We start from the raw sequence: 21294 nt of genomic DNA on the forward strand, positions 1-21294 counted from the left end.
ATTTTCTTTCCCTGTTTACCTTTCACGCGTCTTCTGTTAGCTACTTTCCTGTTCTCTTCTCACACGTTTGTTCTGAGCTGGATTTCCTTGTTTATCCTGGCTTGATTGGTCGAATCTTGTTGAATAAAGAAGAAAATATTCTCCCATGCAGTTACGTATCATCCAATATCCCGTGATAATCTCTCTTCCCTGTTTAACCAAGACTCGATGTTCTAGCCCAACTGGATCGAATCCATTAACCATACAATCCCTGTTTAGCCCAAGCAGGTCAATCAAAACAAAATCCAGTGATTGAATCTCGCTCAAAGCCCACACAAGATCGAACCCAAATTTCTTACATGAACTGCATGAACTTTCCCGCCATTTTGAATTTTCAAATCGTGAAGAAGGGTGTCCCCCTAACCGTCTGTGGAGTGAAAGTAGCAAATGCCCAACTGAGGGCTCCTTAGTAATTGGGTTGCCCCTTAACCAAAATGAGAGTCCGAATAACAAATTTCCACCGGGGATGCTCCGCATAATTTTTCGAGCCGATTTTTCCAAAATTATTTATTTCCAAAAAATACCTACAAACAGGCAAAATACCATAATAAGGACGAAAACAAGTACTAACAATACAGAGAATTGAGGACAAAATAGACACATATATGCGTCTATCATTCTTCGGAAATATAAGTCTGGTTTATCAATTGGTTCTTGTTCACCTTGATTTTTATCAAAAGACAAAACAAAACTTTTAGGATTATCTGTGGGAGACAGATTAATCTATCTTTGTAGATTTTTCTGTGTGATACAGATTTGTTTATAAAAGTCTTCGACTTTGGGTCGTAGTAACTCTTAGTTGTGGGTGAGATCAACTAAGGGAATCAAGTGCGTAGTATCATGCTGGGATCAGAGACGTAAGGAGCGCAACTGTGCCTTTAATCAGTGTGAGATTGATTAGGGTTCAACTACAGTCCAGACCGAAGTTAGTTTGTAGTAGGCTAGTGTCTGTAGCGGCTTAATACAGTGTGGTGTTCAATATGGACTAGGTCCCGGGGTTTTTCTGCATTTGCGGTTTCCTCGTTAACAAAACTTCTGGTGTGTGTGTTATTTCTATTCCGCATTATATTTTGTTATATTATTGAAATATCACAGGTTATGCGTTGTATCGATCAATAGTGAAATCCAACCTTTGGTTGTTGATTGGAAATTGATTGATCCTTGGACATTGGTCTTTGGTACCGTCCAAGTTTATCATCCTTGTATTTGACAAAGACTCGACAATTCCTATTTGCTTGAATAAAGATCAAATCAAGTGAGAGAGATATTAACTCCTCGATATACTTTTCTCTAGATTGAGTCTGACTGTCTAGTTGATTCTCTAGAAAGTATATTGGAGTTAGTCCATACAGATTGCTAATCGAAATATTGGGTGAGGTTGTTAGACCCTCGCATTTTCAAGTATAATTTCAATTGGAGAAGGTAAAAATCCCTAATATATTGTGATATAAAATCAATGGCTATATGGTATCTAGGATATAAGATGGAAACCATATATATTTTTATTGCAAGCGGCAGCGAAATATAAAAGATAAAATTGAAGGATAATAAGAAAGATTTTCCGCCACAATCGTATAACAATCACATCGCTTGCTAATAAACCACCTTGTATTTTGAAATTTTGAGATATGTGTATGATTCTTATAATTTTTTCCTATTGTTTTAAAAATATTAAAAATTCTAGTTATAATGATGTATCACCGATAAAAACTGATAAAATATTTTGTATAGGTGTATCGGACCCGACCGATACGCGATATTAACTACCTTTTTCACGCTCACTCTTGAAACCAAACAAATTCAACAAAGATATATACTTGTCAAGCATAATTTTGATGACTGTTACTACGTTACAGTGCACCTTTGTTACTTTGCTTTAAAATTGCTCTTTGTTTTATTGCGATCATCATTATTTATATGTTCAATATCTAAGCTTGTAATCTCTCACTCTTGAGATCTGAACAATTATCTCTTCAGTCATACATATATAAATAGCTCGTGTATATGGAAGCAACTATGTTGTCATCATATCGTTATCTAGGTTGCAGTCTAATGTCTTCTTGTTCTAGGGTGCTGAGAAATTTACATATAAACGATAATGTTATTCTCCTCGTCCCAAAGTTATTCCAACAATATTTAAGCTAACCGTACTGCTACCACTAGTGCTATATTGTAATATTATAATTGATCACATAGTTCTACAACCATTATATATAAATATACGTGGAAAATTACTTAGGATATTTGACATACTATAAATGAAGAAATTATCACAAATCAAAAAACAAGATAAATTATCAACATGCCATTAATCATCATTTATCGGTATATTTGTATTGTCCTTTTACCAATATATTTCAAAAAATTAGGCATACAACTATATTTTTCAGTTAAGAATATTGTCATACTATGAGTCACCACCGTTCATAAGTATAATGATTTGTTGGTGAATGTTTTACAAGTTTTTGTTAGCATTACTTAATGAATTTTTAACGTGGCTCCCATGTTTAATAGTAATGGTGACATAATACAAACATTTAGATTTATGTATTTTTTACTCGAATACCAAATGTAGTTAGTTCTCCAACTATGTTTAACATATGAGATCAACAAGGACAATCAGCATACTTGTTAACTAACTCAGCTATTATGTTAAATTAGGTGATGAGTTTTAACGGATATGGTCGACGAAATATTTACAATGATTTACCTTATCAGGGTTAGCAAGTGAATCTTCGGTCCTGGGAATCATCTCAAATTTATTTCAGCCATCATCATGACATGTGTGCCTTTAGCGTATCGCTTTCTTCAAAGTGTACTTGCCGGTTATAATAGAGATTGATTTTAATTAGTAACCACAAATTATATTTTAATATCATTTGTCCACAGACTGTTGCTACCGATATTCAGAGCCTACGAATCACATACATAAGTATTAGGTTGTCGTTAAAACCGCAAGCAAGACGAGGTTATAATTGAAGATGATTCTAAGAAAGTTGTTCAAACTTTAAGTTGTACTATGCCAAATGTCCCTTGGAGACTGATTAGTTATATTGATCAAATAAGGCAAGTTGCTACTCAACTTGATCAGGTTGAGTTTTTATACATACCATGAAAGGCAATAAAAAAAGTTGTTCATCTACTCGCATACTATTAAGCATAATATTCACCAATGATGGATATCTCATCAACCTTCTTGCATATCTTCTTGTCTCTTTTTGGAAGAAAATGTTGTTATGGTTTGTTACTTGTTTTTGGGAATTTTGATAAAGTGCCCCCGTTTTTTTAAACCCATAAAATGAATGCCCCCGTTCTTTTTAAACTTTCTAAACTGCCCTTACAGTCTATTTTAACGTGTTGGGCCCACATGCTGAGTCCACAGTCGTTTACTTAGTCAAAAAAAAACTGGGTCAAATTCCCATAAACCCCTACAGTATATCAAACATGAGAGAAAGTTCAGCTGACACTCTTCCTCTTCTCTTATGTTTCTTCTTCTCTTTCTTATTTCTTTTCTCCCCTGTTCATCGTTGTTCTGATTCTAAGGCTAACCCCTATGGGCTAGATTGAACTGCTAGATTGGCCAAAAAGTGTTGCAAATCAAGAAAAAAGTGTGGGGAAAAAGTTACCACTCTATCTGGCTACTTCTCTCTCCTAGCAGTTGCTCGTAGTCCAAGTAGCAGTGAGATTGAAACGCTGAACTATCCAGCGCTCAAAAAGTGAAAATTACGCTGAACGGTTCAGCGTTGGAGGAATATTCTAAGGGATCCGCGCAAAAACGCCGAACCATACAACATTTGATAGTAAATATTATTATCCATTGAGAAGGAAATATGTTATTATTGTAAGTCAACTTTCATTTGTTATCACACGATACGCAAGATGAGAAGCTCAATGCTTCTGATGTTGACAAGTCACCATTAACCTTTTTGAATTCAATGATATACAGTCGTCTGTGCAGTAAGGTGTGCTTCTTGAAGCTCGAGCACACTGACGCGTCTATATGAGAGCCAGCTAGCATTTCATTTTAATATCCAAATATAACAGTGATGGGATGGGATGGGACAGATTGATAGACACGATCAATGCTCGCATTGACTAGTGAAGTTGATTTAATTGGTAAACTCTTGAGCGCTGTTTGGTTCAGCGTCGGACGCTGCACGGATCAGCATTTCTCTGCTAGATTCGCCATCCCATAGGACTTAGGAGGTTGCCCATGCTGACGTGGATGGCCAATCTAGCAGCTAGATATCTAGTCCATAGGACTTAGCCTAAGCGTGATTTTATAATCAACTCTATCTATACACCTGCATAAGATCGAGAGAAAGAGGGAAAGTTTATGGAATGGCTGGTGATGGTGGCATTGATTCATATAATCAACTCGAAATCAGGAAAAGTAAATCAGGTAACAAAATTTAGGGTTTGTGGTTTATCTTTTGATTTTATATGAAATTAATCATGTTACTGAAGAATAGATGATGGGTTTTCAGTGATGAAGATGATAAAGAGGGATTACTAGTTGATTTTAATATTTGGTGTAGATTTGAAAGAGATTTAGAGTTCTTGGTGATTGAGTAATTTATAGGAAATTAGAGGATGGGTTTTGAAGAATTGGATGTGAAGAAGAAGGTTATAGTGTTATTTTGAGGAAGAAATTACAGGTGGTGATATAATGGGTGATGAAATTTAGGGTTAGGTCAGAAATAAGCCAAGACAGAAGAACAATTTGTGGATTGATGTTGAAATTGAACTAGGGTTTGATGCCAGGATGAGGATGAGTTGATTGAAGTGATTCTGAGATGAAGATGGGTTTGATTTGTTGTGTGCAGAACAAGGTTGCAGATGTTGTGCTTACAGGGTTCATGGAGGTGGAGATTCAAACGAATAAGGTTTTGTTGGTGAATTGAAGTTAAACCAAAGAAGACCTTGTGCTGGTGATTGAGAAGCCGAGAAGAAATTGAAATTTGGGGTTGTCTCTGCTATTGAATTGGTAGAGGTGGAAATAGTGATTATCATGGGTCTGTAACGGACTTGAGTCTGAGATGATGGCAATATTGAATTGATGTAATGGTTAGATGTATGCTTAGGTCACAGGTGGTGGATTTGTGTTGATGTTGTGCAAGGAACTGAAATTGTAGGCAGAAATGGGCCATTGATGGTTGCTTGCCACTGAGATTTCAAGAATGGATGCAGTGGATTGATTTTGGTGCTACTTCCATGGTCACATTGATGGCACTGGTTGGGAATGTAGAGAAGAAATGGGAGCTAAGAAGATGTTGGATGAGCTGATGCTGGTGGTAATGGTTGTATGCATTTGAAGTGATAAATGGGAAATGGATGTGTTGGTTGGCTGCAGTGGTGAAGCTGAGTAATGGAGTTGCAATGTAAATGGAAGTTTATGCTGTTGCAGAACTGTAGAAGGCATGGTGGTATTGAGCTGCAACAGATAGAAACATGAAGCTGGTAGTGTTGTGTGTTTGGCTCAGAAATGGGTTATGCAGTGAGCAAATGCCGTGGCGATGGTATTACAGGCAATTGCAGGTGTGTGGCAGAAAGCTGCAGTTCAAGTTGTTGTTGGTATTGTGAATGAGTAAGATTGCAGGTGGTCAGCACCGGGAGATAGTTTGAGCTGCTAGAAGAGACTGGTGCTATTTTGGTTGATGGGTGTTGGTTTGCTGGCTAGAATTGCAAGAGCTGCTATTGAGCTGAACTACAAGTGGATTTTTAATCTGCTGGTGCTGTATGGATGTATGGGTCTAATCTGTATATTGCAGAAAATGAACTGAACTGAAATGGGTATGAGCAGTTGGTAGGAAACATGATGTTGTTGTTGGCTATACTGCATGTGGACTGTGAAGAAGCTGGTCAATGAAGCTCAAGCAGAAGATATGGATTCTGCATTTTGCACAACACAAATAAGAAAAGTTGACTCAACTCGACTCGACTCGGCGTTTCAAGTCTGCGATTCAAAAAAAATCCAACTCTACTTAGGAGGAAGGGTTTTTTTGGATTTTTTGACACTGCCACCTAAGCGTTAACAGTTGCTAACTGTCGTTTACCGTTTTTTGAAAAAAATGGTCAAGGCAAAGGTACTTTAACAAATTTTTAAAAAATGGGGGCAGTTTTTTAGTGTAATGTTAAAAGTAGGGGTACTTTGTCAAAAAACCCTTGTTTTTTCTTTGTTTTCCTGGTTGTTGTTCTTGTAGCCACCTATAAAAAAAGTTTTAAAATCATAAAAAAAAATACTTATATACAAAAAGGATATATTCATTTGGAAATTCATATATGAAAAATTAAAATATCATACTATATATTTTGCATATAAAAACATCAAATTAAGTACATCATTTTTTTCAATTTTGGAAGTGACAAAATTCAAAATTATATAAATAAATTTGGGTGTTTGAAAATCCTAAATTAAAAATCGATGTATCTTTTGAAAGTAAGTGAATGCTAAATTTATTTTTTAGAATATGGTAAACATATATTTTCCCAGATTACAATTTTTAACAGGACAAATTATGGGGAAAAAATTGTTTTCTTCAGGGCAAGAAATTCTCAAGACTGGCCTTGGTAAGGGGAAATGGGCGAAAACTTTTGATAATTGCGAACATGAACATCGTCGGGAAAAGAGTTTCCCCAGTATATGGACTTGACGCCTCAACCTACTAGATATTGAATCATTAATCATAATAGAAAAGCTGGTAAAAAGACCTAACTCAAACAAATACTATGTTGCTTTATCTATTATTTGAGTAAAATTAATTACAATCTCTATGCTGCTACTACTTCTTTGTAGCCATCGACCTCTTCTTCAGAATCAGCTGGATTGTAAGAATCTCACGCCATACATTCACCGACTACATGATCTTACTTGGGATGACTATTGCTGAAATTGTGAGAAAGTTTCTATGGGTTATGATCATAATTAAATCACAAGCCCATGATACTGATGATGATAGTTCGGGACATGCATCGCCAACTCATCCCAACCCGCAAGTTGAACTCACTATCCAAGAGCCAAGGAAAGATACCGAGTCGGAGCCAGAGGTCCAATAGACCGAGTCAGAGCCCCAGGTCTAGGAGGAGTTGCGTTATCAGCCCGAGGTCCAGGAGGAGGTGCATGTGCATGTTGGTGGGGATGGGGTTCCTTACAGGATAAAAATCACGGGGAAGGAGTACCGAACTGAATGAATAGCCAAGGTTGTATGAACTTTGAGGAGTAGATTTGAACAGTAAAGAAACAAAGTTGAAATATGAAAGATATAAATTTATTTTAGGTAAACCCAATCTATTTAAAACTCTAAGAATTATTTAAAAAAAATATATAAAATCAACATCCATAGTAATTGTGCACTTCACATAGATAGTCATCTTCATCATTGATTCATTTGTTCCATACTTTTTCTGAGTCAATACCTATCTACTAGGTAATATTTTTTATACTAATCGGCAAAAAGAACAAATAGCCGCTTGAAGATATAAGTCACTAGATCCTAAGAGCAACCGCAACGGTGCGATCAAAACCAAAGATAAAAAAAACGATCAAATTTGAGTTTAGTCCGTGGTGTTACACTAGGATGGAAGAGTAAATTTGGTCAGGATCACATATAATGTTCGCCCCATCACAAAGATCACATATAATGTCCGCCCCATCACAAGGATCACATATAATGTCCGCCCCATCACAAGGATCACATATAATGTCTGCCCCATCACAAGGATCATTTTATACGTTCGCCCCATCACAGGATCACTTTATACGTTCGCCCCATTACATGATCACTTTATACGTTCGCTCGACTATATTTGAGTTTGGTCTTGGTCCCAAATCAAATATAGTCTGAGATTTGGTTTTGGTCCAGCTTTTACTCGATAGTCTGTCCCGCTGTGTCTCGTTTCTTGACCAAATATATAGGTTTGATCGTCCATTGTGGATGCTCTAAGAAAATATACATATAATTCATCCCATAAATTATATTGCATGATAAAATTCATCACATGTCAGAAATTTCTAATACTAGACCTATTCATAAGTATTAATTTAAACAAAAGTTGATTGTTCATGGGAAAAGAAATATCGAGATCTACTCAAGGAAGTCTTAGACTAAAATATAGATATATATATCATATATATTTCAGATGTGTATTATACTTAGGTTGGTTCCCATTTACACTACTTAATTGTTTGATTTTTTATGCCAGGTGGCCTGGCAAACTTTCACTGCGTCATTATGGGAAATGACATGAGAGACAAAGCCTCTACCGCTCTGTAGAGATTTTGTCTCCAATGATCGGATTTTTATCTACAACGAATCTCTGCACGTCTCCTATAAATACATAATTTCCGAATATAAATTTCCAAACGCAAACCTTAAAAAACATTTCACAAACTTTTTTAGACTAAAAACTCCATATGGCAGAAGTTGAATCTCAATCAACACCTACCTTGTAATTTTTTGAAGCGGAACTTGAAGTTGATGTTAACAACATATGTGTTGCTTATAAAAAAGAGAATGGTAAAAGGGAAATAAAAGTTTATGTTTTGGAAGTTAACCAAGTAATATTTACAGATCAAAAAAATGCAAAGAAGAGTTCAAGTTTCGAAAGTTAACAACCATAGTAATCGCATTGTACTGGTTACAAAAGCAACCCAAGGAAAATCTTTTCAAAAGCGTATAAAATGGGAGTTTCAATTGTAGATAAACAGGAGGCCAAACATTGTCTGAGATTTTTATTAAAGTCTTTAAAGTTTATATCTTGTAAAATAAAGGCGCAATACTATAAAATAGGTTGAAAATTGAAACTTAAATCAAGAAATAAAGTTGAAAACTAGACTTTCATAAGTTTTTCATCGGTAATTTTAGACTTTTATTTAACCAAAAATTATATCTAATTCAGTAAAGTTGAAAATTAGGAGCTTCCACATATTATTAAGGGCTTATAATTAAAACTAATAGACCTTAATAAAAGCCTTCACTGAACCGTAGCTGGTGGAAGAGCAATGAGAAAAAATGGATTGTATTTGTGCAATACCATACCATAAGGATGTGAAAATAACTTAGGAAACATAAAGACTTTCTGTTCACTCTTCGATGTTCCTCAACTGATCTGCTTAACACATTCTAATTTGTTTCATGAATCATTCTTACTTGATAAAATTGCATCGTCAAACCTACAAATCGCATCACCTATCTGTAAATCATTAAAAAAAAAAGACTCGCCAACCATGTTGCATCACTAATTTTTGATGCTCATTATTTTTTCATTAAATTTCCGAAATATGTTTCCCCACATGGTGTTGCCTTGTCATTGTGTACAATCGATATTATCTAGTGTATATAAAAAAATCTTGCGCATGCATTCATCTTCGGCTATGGTAAATAGTATATCCCGTACTTTGTTACCGCATCCAGATTGAGGTTGAGAATCCATACTACAAAAAATTAGAGAATGGTGAAGTGTAGAGATAGTATGAGTGAAAATGGTGAATTTTGTTTCAGATTAGAAGAAATGTAGAAAAGGTGCGAGTTGAAATTGAATATTTGTATGGAATGGATATTTGGAACGTGGATGGTAAACCATTGATTAACATATATATCCTTGAGAGACCAAGAATGTGTCCTCAAAGACAGATACTTGGTCGCGCAACGAAGTTTCTACCCAACGGCCAAGACGTTACTGCTCGATAGAGAATCTACATCGACGAGAAAACTGGTAATTTTGGTTTAGAACCGTAACATCTGGAACCAGAGCAGGTTCGATTATTCTCAAATTCAGCAATTTTTTTTTTTGCCTTTCTCTTCGCTTTCGTTGATTCATCATGACAATCACTGAGGAGGTTAATAAGATCACCACCATGATGACCACTCTGAACACGACAATTACTAAATTTATGGAGGTTATTGTTGATAATCATGAAGAAGAAGAACAATCTCAAACAACTGTTATGGATGTTTTGCTTACTAAGCTACAAAATTCAAATAATGCCAATATGACTCGGTAGATGGAGGCTCATAATAAGGACATGGCTACACTGATGCAATCAAACAAGCAAGACACAACTACACTTGATGATAATATTGCCAGAAATATGACATCAATTCTCTTGGCACGTTTTCATCCTAATACCACTCCACATGGTTTCAACGGTTATTAGCAACAATAATGGTGCGCATGGCAACAATGGTGGTCTTAATTTTTCAGAAAATACTTCTCCTCTTCGAGCAGCACCTATAAACTTGAAGTTTTCTACCTTTGATGGTACATATCCAGCAGGATGGATTTTTCAAGCTTGTCAATATTTCAGTCTGCATAATATAGGTGAAGCTTTCAAAATATCAATTGCCTGCAATATACACTCTTTCCACACCATTATCTTCAGAGAAGGGCAATCTGATGGAAATCCCACCGGACAAAGGCCACTTTGTACCCGCAGCAAGTGTAGCTTTCAGATTTAAGGATGTCTACTAGGAAGAAAAGCAAACACATATTAATGTACGTAAAGAAATAAAGACTAAGGCATCATCACCAAATCTTTAAATTAATTGATCATGAGCAGGGAAATCGATTACCGAGCTTCTTTTCCGGTATATAAGAAATGGCCCATAGTACACTATTAAGAGTTGACAAACAAAGGAAGTAACCAAGTATCAACCCACCTCTAGGAGAGCCTTTGATAAATGTCCTTCCATGGGTACTGAACATAGCTTAGCCATAGGTACCATCCAGGAAACGAGATTGTGTGCACAGAAGGAGTTTTTTCTTGCTGAGATTAATGTGAGACGAGCAAAACATCATCACCAGGGTTAGCCAGTAAAAAGAGGGACATGCCACTCGTGTTATTCTCTGTTCCCCCGTTTTGTACCAAAATCATATCCACGAAGAATCCATGCAGAGAGAGATCCACGTGGTTGACGCATCGTATAGCTTGTTTACGAGAGGAGCATTCAAGACTCAAGGCCTGTAACAGCAACATAAAGAGTTAGCACAGCTCACAGGACCTGTGTGAAGATTATCAAACCAAAGAAGCATCAGTGTCCTGTTATAGTGTTCATATTTGATGGAAGCATTATGATATTTTTCTTATGCAAGTAACTACTAACTAATACTAACACATGGCGAAATAATATGTAAGCGGTTCAGAAGTGGAAGCCAGATTCAGAGCGGAAACGTACAGTAAGGACTTCTTCAGATCCTATGGCATTACCTGCGTAGATAAATAATTGTCCTCCATGCTCATTGCTTGATCTACTGTTTGCAGACCAATGCAAGACAATGACCGGAATCTTTCTTTTGCCAGAAGATAATTGTAGCTTAACAGCACCATTGGATGATCCCCTAGCTTGCGAACCTTTGATAGAGGAAGCACTTAACATGTTCCATAGAAACATACCACCATCAACATATCCAACAGCAAGAATGGATTCATCAGGAGATGCCCAACAGAGAGAGCTTATTTCTTTCTCGTCTTGCTCTAACTCAGATGGTGATCAAAAGCATAATCATGTTTACATCCCACTGCGCATTCAAAAGGTAAGACCAAAAGCATTGTATGGTGATCATATTTTTTACTTTCCATTAACCAAGGATATTGAGGAATTTGCTATCTCAAACTCTTTTGATTATAGACATGCAGCATAATCATGTATTTAAAAAGCCAGATATCACTTCTAGATATCTAACAGATGGAGGTATGGCATGTTGTGTTCTTACAGAACTACCTTACAACCTAGTTTATAATCTCATAATGTAAATAAATAAACCAGATTTAGAAACTTGACTCAATTTCAATATATCTTGCCTATTCCCAGAAGTGCAGGGCTGAGGGAGAACCCCAACAACAGATATATGATCGGGTAATGAAACTCCAGCTGCATCTGTGAAATAGAATCATTTACCATATTAGAAATATTTGAAGAGTAACAGATATGCAAGCTTTTCTGAAAGAAAAACAAAGGAGAAAGACCTGATTTAACTTATACATATGCTTAAGCATATAAAGACAACACCAATGTACCAGCTAAATTTTTTGCTGGAATATGATATGGCAACTGCAAAATTGCTGCTTCTTCAGCATCGTACTTCAAGACAGACATCATCCCGTATTCATCTCCAAAGTCCAATGTACCTAATACAAAATATCAGAGCAACAACGTCAAGAGACATGTATCTGATGTGTTCAACACACAACACATTCTAAGGACAGCAAGGCAGTACATGAAATGAGTGCCTGGTATCACAAGGAAAGCAGTTATATTGCACTCCCACCTTAAAGAGTTCCAGATCCCAAACCTGTGAAATTTGAAGTTTTCAACATACCAATAGGTAAAAAGATCACGAAAAAAAAAGAGAAAACCTAATAAATGGGCTTGCAGCCATTTTAAAGTTATAGCATTCCTCAGGATGGACACGTTGTATAAATGGTGTGGCGAACAATCGTCGAGGTATAATGTACATAGCAAGTCGAAACAAGAAAATATCCTCCGCCCATGGTGATTACAAATGCAAATGTAACAAAAGAAAGGGACAGACAGAAACATGCCACATGTGCCTAGAATGAAGGTCAACTCTTGTAGTCAATTCTGGAGTCAGACTTCAGGAAACCCAAACTAGTGTTGAGAAAAGCAGAAATTGTGCAAAGGGAAAATACATAAAGACAACTGGACAGCAACCGTGCATTCAGAATGAATAAAATCTCCCCAAGTAGGATTCGAACCTACGACCAATCAGTTAACAGCTGACCGCTCTACCACTGAGCTACTGAGGAACAACGGGAAATTCGAGCTCATAGAGTTCAATTTCCATTCTCAACCCATGACCAATATGAGCCCGAAGCTTCCTTCGTCACTCCCGGATGAAGAAATGATTCACAGAGATGCAAAAATAGTAAAGTGTAAAAAGATTTAAAAAGCAACAACACCTGACTATCATAGTCGTTTGAGATGCTCATTAGAAAACCCTGGTTGTGTAGGAACTCCCAAAATCAATGACTTAGTTACAATGACAATTTACTGACAGAAAAGTAGACATTAATAGTTAAAAAGCCTGAAATAACATAAGCATTTCTAACTAAGTTTTCTCTGGTTTTTATATAATCAGGTGTATGATGCAGAATCAATTGAACAATCACATACCAATTTCATCTAATGTTCGCCATGTTACACCTTTATCCATATGGATTGCTTAGTCTTGTGTTTAATAATACTGCAAAAATTTTGCACACTACTAGATTTTGAGTAATTAATACTAGAAAAGCAAAATAATAAAAAAATAATCAGAGGCTACCAAGCAACCATAACTCAGGCTTTACAGTTGGGACACATTCCATATACCTATAATAACAAATGTGGAACGCTAACATAGTTGGGACACATTCCCATGAAAAGCCTCAATCACCTCGATGGTGTGGGTTAGGTTCTTGAACAAATATTCTCAATCTTTAGTGATTGACTCAATATTGAAGTCTATGCAAATATTTTCTTAACCTAAAAACAATCAATGCCAGACATATTTATCAAGAACTTTTTTGTTAGCAAATATGTTTCTGTGACTCGGAACTTTTTATATGTCTGTAAATTTTACGACCATTTCTATGGACAGATTTCTGCTGGCGTCCTTAGTTTTGGCTTCTTAGGTGGCGCAACTTCGAACAACTTTTGTCCATCTTTATCCTTACCTATGGTAAAGAAACATAACATGCATATGCATTGATCTAATCAGAGGCTGTTCATAAGAGGTAGTAGAAATACAAGAACGTAATTCAAGATATCTGATATACCTCCTTTGCCGTTTTTGCTTTTATAAGATGCTGTAGAAGGAAGGGGGACTTTTTTGCTTTTATAAGATGATGTAGAAGGAACGCGTACTGGCTTGTTAATTTCTATATCATCTGCACCGAACAAAGAAAAATGCGTAAGAGAATGAACAGAAAGATAGAAACAAGAGAAATATTTGGTACCTATATTAAGCTCCTCTACATCTTCAAAATCTGAGATATCCAGAGCTGTATATGGAAATGGGATGCTTGAAAATATGCTTTCCAAATGTAGACGAAAATCAGATGATGGGCTGGTAGCAGAATCCATTGTTTGTCCCTTCTCCCCTTTAAAACCCTTAATGATATCCGGAGCTTCCCTGTAACATAAAATATACTCGATTAAATTACTACTCGAAACAAAGGCTATCAATGAAAATATACTCGATTAAATTGCTATACGAAACAAAGGCTATCAATGAAAATAACAGAAACCCTTGAACCTGTTTTTCTTCTGACTCGAGGAGAACCTGATAGCGGCATCAGCAGCAGCAACGAGAACTTTGTCATAAAGACAAGGCAAAAAATCCGAAATCCTGAGGGAATTCATTTAAAATGTCATAAAAATTTGCTGCAGGACGCAACTGGACATGGTGGCTAGACAATACAGATCATAATTACCTGGAGTCACTTTCAGAGGCCAGGAAGGTAATGAAAGCCAACTTCGACCCATTTGCCTACAGAAATTATCAAAATCATTACTTGAATCCAAATTTGACCAATAAAACCACATATGAACTTTTGGGACAAAAAGAGTGAACATTGAAGATTTTATAAATTCTTTATGCACATGATTCAAGCATGTGTTAATCTTAAGTACTGTTCTGGTTGGTAATTTGGTATGCATATACGTAACCATCCATCAAAGAATATAAGGTTAAAACATCTCCTAGCATTTGGAGGACATTGACAAAGAAAATGGGAACTCCCGGAGAGCAAATTACTTGTAACTGATAATCACAGCCTTTTAATCAGTCAAAAAACACCATTTTAAAGAGTCCCACAAGAAAAAAAAAAGTATAAATAATGTGAAAGAACTATAAAAGATGAAAATATTAAGTATATCAGAAAGCAAGGATGGTATTTACCACTATATCTGCCCCCTATCAGAAGAGCATACGGTTTTTTCCATGTTAGTTTTGAAGCTTCACCTAAGAATTGACATTGATGAGCTTTCTCCCACGACTTTTAAATCCGGAAAGGACCTAACCAAAGAGATATCACCAGTATACATCATTCAATTAGTCAAATAAATTCCCATAGCAAAAAAAGTCACTACACAGAGAACCATGTGTACATCTCTGTCACCAAAGCACTTAATCTGTGTTCAGGTCATAGCCATTTTGAAAAATTCTTTAAAATAAAACGAAATTATCACTTTGGAATATTGATCTTCAGCCAAAAGAATAAAATCGAAAAAGGGATTTCAATATAAACAACTGCAAAGTGAACACTTTACCTTATTTCAATCATTCCAGTCTGATATAATAAAAATTATCGCAGAAGCTCTCTCATTTGTCGTTTTGAAAGTTGTTTCCCAACAACAGTGTTTCGAAAGACCCACATTGTGAATGGAGTTACTCTCCCCCTAAGATAAAAAAGTAGATCAAATTAATTTGCAAAAAGAAAATACTACAGCACAAATAAAGGCAAAAGAAGGGGGGGGGGGGGGGGGGGGGGGGGGAAGCAGACCTATCACAGATTTTAAAGAGTATGCATGCAGTGCATCCTCCCGACAAAGTACTACAAGTGAATCCAATGACCTCTTCCCAGAACTTCTGCTTTCCCTAGAGCTTCGAATCTCAATTTGTGGGTTAACTCCAACAAGGGTAAAACCATCCTCGGACAACTGCTCACTTCGTATAGCACTATCCTTGGATAGTGGCTCTGAGTGCTCTCCGGTGGATGCTTCTGAAGCCAAAGAGCTGTTATCTGAAGTGGGACAGCAGTCAGAAAGGGAATAATAAAAGAACATTAAAATGATGATGGGTTTGACAGCAGCCATCGGTCAACACAAACTCGTAATACTAATCCTACTGACAGCAGCCTTCTCGGTCAACACAAACTCGTAATACTAATCCTACTGAAAATAGAGGAAACAAAAAGAAGAAATCAAATGCATAAAGGAAAATATGTTGATTACTCAAAAATGACTTGCCTATTATATACATGAAAATGGCAGTTGAACCCTTCTTTTGTTGTGTCCCCCAAGAGCTAGTTGTATTACCAGTAACACTTTCAAGAACTAATACGTTAAAATCTCTTGTCAAAATAAAAACTTGTCCATCAACGGAGTCTTTATTTTCTATCTGTTCTACATCAGCATCGCCCTTTGGACTTTTAGGAGAGCTTGAGCCTGATACACAGTCTTTAAGAAATAAAACTGATAGCGAACTCATATCAAGCATTGCAACCTGAAAAGAAAGCAGCAAAGAGAAAACTCATATGAAAATAACCAATTGACAAATTCACACATCAAAACAATAAGTAAAGTAGTTAGAAACTTGTAGTACTAACCTGACCACATTCAAACCCTACAACAAGTTCGGCTCCAGAATCAACATACTGTAGACTTCGAATCGGAGAGTTCAGGATGCAAAAGGCAGCTATGCATTGAAGTCCTTTCACTTGATGCAAACTGTGAACTGGACACAAGCTGCAAACATGACTAACATAGTTTTATACCTGTTGATAGACAGGATGCATACAAGTACAACTAACAACAAAACGAACAAAGTCACATAAATCTACAAAATCACCTTTGATTATTTTCTGGCACAAAGTGAAAACTTGTCTCTTCAGAATTACAAAGTCTATATATACGAACCTATAGAAGAAATGATAATTAGAATAGTGTCATAAGCTTCATTTAGAGCTGAAAAAAAAACCTCAGTAACCATTCTGACCAAACTTGTGCCGAGGAAGCAAAAATCCAATGCTGATGCAGGGGAACTGGCTCCAGACACTTCAATCTTCTGTAAATACAGCAATAAGATACCATTTCCTAATACCAAGTACTAAAGATCACTTTACTAAGTTCTAATTAGAATTATGGAAGTAAAAAGACAAACATCCTGTGCTAGTAGTAGTAAATAAACGAAATTTCTGGATCATCTGTGCTGCTAATCTAACCTCGCCTTCTAAGGCAACAATAGGTGATAGGACTGAATATGTTGCATTCCATAATTGAACAGATCCGTCTTTATAGCCTGCAATGTATACTCTTTCCACACCATCATCTTCAGAGAAGGGCAATTTTTGGGAAATCCCACCGGTCAAAGGCCACTTCGTACCCGCATAAAGTGTAGCTTTCAGATTTAGGGATGTCTGCTAGGAAAAAAAGAAAACGCATGCCGATGTACGTAAAGAGATAAAGAGTAAAGCCTCATTTGAATTTTTTTTTTAAATTAATTGATCATGAGAAACGGAAATCGATTACCGAGCTACTTTACTTGTAGATAAGAAATGGCCCATAGTACACCTTTAAGGGTTAACAAACAAAGGGAGTAACCAAGTATCAACCCACCTCTAGGAGAGCCTTTGATGAATGTCCTTCCATGGGTACTAAACATAGCTTAGCCACGGTCATGTGTGGTTCAGCCATAGGTACCACCACAGGAAACAGTATTGCACGCACAAGAGGAGTTTTTTCTTGCTGGAGATAAAAGTGAAGCCAGCATAGAGTCATCATAAACGCGCAATTTACCAGGCATTTTGCACTAAAATCATATCTGCAAAGGATCCATTAAGTGAGAGATCCACACGGTTGACGCATCGTATAGCTTCTTTACCAGAGGAGCATTCAAGACTCAAGGCCTGTAATAGCAACATAAAAGAGTTAGCACAGCTCATAGGACCTGTTTGAAGATTATCAAACCAAAGAAGCATCAGTTTCCTGTTATAGTGTTCATTTTTGTTGGAAGCATTAGGATAATTTTCTTATGCTACTATGTACTAAGTACTAACTAATACCAACACATACGGCAAAATAACATGTAAGTATTGCAAGAAGATAATTGTAGCTTAACAGCATCATTAGATGACCCCCCAGCTTGTCGACCCTTGATAGAGGAAGCACTTAACAAGTTCCATAGAAAAATATCACCATCAGCGTATCCAACAGCAAGAATGGATCCATCGAAAGATGCCCAACATAGAGATCTTATTTCTTTCTCCTCTTGCTCTAACTCAGATGTATTTTCATCATCCACCTGATCATCCTTCAGTTGGAGATCCTTGTGGCCTCTAACAAGGACCTCGACTTTCAGAAACATCGCAGAGGAGGATCAAGCCATTCTCGTGCGCTATCATGAGTACGTTTAAAATGCCTAAGAAGCTGATTCAGAGGTGGATAAGCAGCAAAGAAGCTTTTGGTGGGGGTATAAGAATAACAAAGGTACGAAATTCATTTCTTGGCTGAATTTGTGCATTCCTAAGGATCTAGCTGGTCTTGGCTTTAGGGACCTAGAAATGCTTAATCATGCACTTCTAACAAAATTAGCTTGGAGAATATGCACTCAAAGTGATCATTTGGTTACACAAGTCCTTAAAGCTAAGTACTTCAAACATGAAGAGTTTTTACATATAAATGCTAAAAGATATAATACTTCTTGGATCTGGAGGGGTATTGAAGTTGGTTTAAAAAATCTTCAATTGAATTGCTGCATGGAGATGAACAATGGTAAGAAGACCAGAATCTGGCTGGATAATTGGATTTATGGCATGGAATTCAAACCAGTTCCAAATGATACTTCTCATTTCTCCTATGTGTTTGTTAATGAACTGATGCTACCTTACACAGCTGCTTGGAATGTCCCACTTTTAAATCAGCTCTTCTCCACTGAGGTAGTCAACAGAATTAAATGTATGATAATATCTCCAGATGAAGAAGATGAAGTTAAATGGAAACCGGCTAAAGATGGCGTCTTTACAGTCAAAAGTGCCTACAATAAGCTAGTGGAAAACAGAGTCAACAATCAAGCAGCACTAAAGACTGTCCCAAAGAAGACTTGGAAATCATTATGGAGTATGAACCTTCCACATTGAATTAAGCTGTTCATTTGGAAGTACTTGATAGGGATTGTTCCAACTAAACTGAGACTTTCTCGGTATAACAGAGATAAGGACACCACTTGCAGTATATGTAAGAACGAAGAAGAATCGCTTTTTCATCTTCTAATCACATGTATTCATGAAAGAACAGTGTGGAGGCTCATTAATATTGATATTGATCAAGTGAAGAACAACTGCTCCACAGTTCAAGATTGGATTCAACTGAAAACAGTTTAGGAAACTTCAACTCACACCCTAGTCCCTGTGGATTCAACCCGTATTTGCACAAGTTACAATCGACACCGTGCACTTGCGGTATTAGTTTGTAGGTCTTTTTAGAAAGCTACCAAGTTTTTGGCGCCGTTGCCGGGGACTTGGTGCTGTTGAGTTGAAGTTGTTCTTTGCTGTTCTTTGGCTGTTATAAATTAGTGTAACTTATTATAATCTTCTGTAACTTAGCTGTAATTTAGTGTAGTTTAGTATACCTGTTTGTAGCTTAGTGTAATTGTTTTAGCTGTAACTTAGTCTATCACTGTAAGCTTCTGCATATGCATATTAGTGTAATCATCTGCATCTTAGTGTAAGCATTGCATCCATACTGCATCTGCATCTTGCATCTGTAGCTTTTCTTCTTTGCATTCTTGCATGCCTTGTAACATACCTGCAACTTTGCAAAGTGTCTGTGGCTTTGTTCATTGCCTGTAGCTTTGCCCTGCCCTATAAGCATGATGCCATGTATCCTAGCATCTGTAGCCTTGATAATGCATCTACAGCTGCAAACTGCACTGCTTATGCAGTTTTCCATTTTTTCCTGCCTCTCTGTGTACTGATCACACACAATGAGTGTCAGGTGTTGCTACAGCCAGCCTCTGGTGCTGCTGCTGTTTGTTTTCTTGCTGCGGCAGCTGGCTGTTACCTGCTTCTTCTCCCTGCTACTGCTGCTGACAACTTCGGCTACTTGTTGCTGCTGCTGCCTGCTAAGCTGAGCCTCTGGTGCTCTTGCTGCTGGTGCTGAGCATCTGCTGCTACTTTCTTATGCTGCTGCTACTTTCTCTTCTATGCTGCTGCTGGAGAGAACCAAGCCCAACTGGGCTGTGCAACTAAGAGCCCAACTGGGCTCCCCTTTTCAAAGTGTAAGACTAAACTAAAAGTAGAAATTATGAAAGTGTAATTATTCTGGGCTTGTAACAAATTCTGTTTCTGAAAATTTTGATAACCCATTTCTAAAACTCACTTCTGGGCCTGTTTCTACTCTGGGCTTGACCCAAACAAAAAATTGAAAAACATTTTCAAGCCCCGATGGCCTAAGCTCTTGGCTATTCTGTTAGCCCAACACCAAATTGAAACTGAACTTCTTGGCTCCTGAACCCAAACTGTGGGCTTATCCCAATTGTTTTTGGGCTTGTTTTAACTTTGTAGTGGGCTTATTTGAATTGTGGGCTTGTTTAAATTTTCTTTGGGCTTATTGAAATCAAACTCTGGGCCAAGTTTAACTGACTTCTGGGCCTCATCCCACAAAAAAAAAAAACCAAATGTTTCTAAACCAAAAATGTGGGCTGTCTCCCGATAAAACCAAATTTTTCATAAAAAGTCCAATCTCATTAAAAACCAAATTTTCTTGTATAGAATCTAGTAGATAGTTTCTTAGTTAAATATTTTGTTTCTTTTGTACATATTTTGCTAATCCAATATGATCTCGGCTGACATATGTTGGATTCTTGCCTTGAATAACAGAGTTCTAATCTTGCTTTCGCCGAAATCGGGTATTCTCTTTCCTTTTTCTCTACTCAACATGATCCTCTTCACATGTTGTATTATAATTTTGTTCATATTTTGAAACATTGAGGACAATGTTTAGTTTAGGTTTGGGGGTATAGAGTAGATACCACGATCACATGTTATAATTGAAAACAAGAACTCCTTCTTTTTGAAAAAAATAAAAAAATTGAAAAAAAAATAAAAATAAAAAAATCATAAAAATGGAGCTCATTTACCTTGAAATGTTGACTCTTGTGCAAATATGTAAATTTTAGGAGTCTTAGTCTAGATATTTAGGCACCCTGATTCTAGCACAATTCACATGTGATAAGAAACTTGCACGCGCACGATCTACCAATACATGTATAGCCTCATCCTTGAGGTGTTCTATCGGAAGTCACGATTCCCAATCACTTTAGAATACTGAACGAAACTTGACTAGCTTGTTCTTTGGTTGGTTGGGATAGAAGGTGGGGGGTTACATTAAGAAAGACAACCATCGAATTTAACTGGGTGCATCAAAAAGGGCTACCTCTTGCTAAGAGTCATGTAATTTTTGTTTCCTTTTGTGTATGTATCAAAAGTATTACCATGTTAAAAAAAAAAAATATGATGTATATTCAGAAAAAAAA

General features: G+C 36.7%; 1 protein-coding gene and 1 non-coding gene across 2 annotated transcripts; one reads left to right on the forward strand and one right to left on the reverse strand.

The window, feature by feature from the left end:
• Positions 1 to 12733: 12733 nt before the first annotated feature.
• TRNAN-GUU lies at positions 12734 to 12805 on the reverse strand. Its single transcript has one exon. It is a non-coding gene; the product is annotated as a tRNA-Asn (tRNA).
• Positions 12806 to 18161: 5356 nt separating this feature from the next.
• LOC113312419 (uncharacterized mitochondrial protein AtMg00310-like) lies at positions 18162 to 18898 on the forward strand. Its single transcript, XM_026561171.1, has 2 exons — positions 18162 to 18248; positions 18290 to 18898. The coding sequence occupies exons 1-2, from the start codon at positions 18162 to 18164 to the stop codon at positions 18896 to 18898; spliced, it is 696 nt and encodes a 231-aa protein (XP_026416956.1).
• Positions 18899 to 21294: the final 2396 nt, after the last annotated feature.

This window comes from Papaver somniferum, chromosome 9 (assembly GCF_003573695.1).
Source record: "Papaver somniferum cultivar HN1 chromosome 9, ASM357369v1, whole genome shotgun sequence".
In the NCBI taxonomy this organism is placed as follows: domain Eukaryota; kingdom Viridiplantae; phylum Streptophyta; class Magnoliopsida; order Ranunculales; family Papaveraceae; genus Papaver; species Papaver somniferum.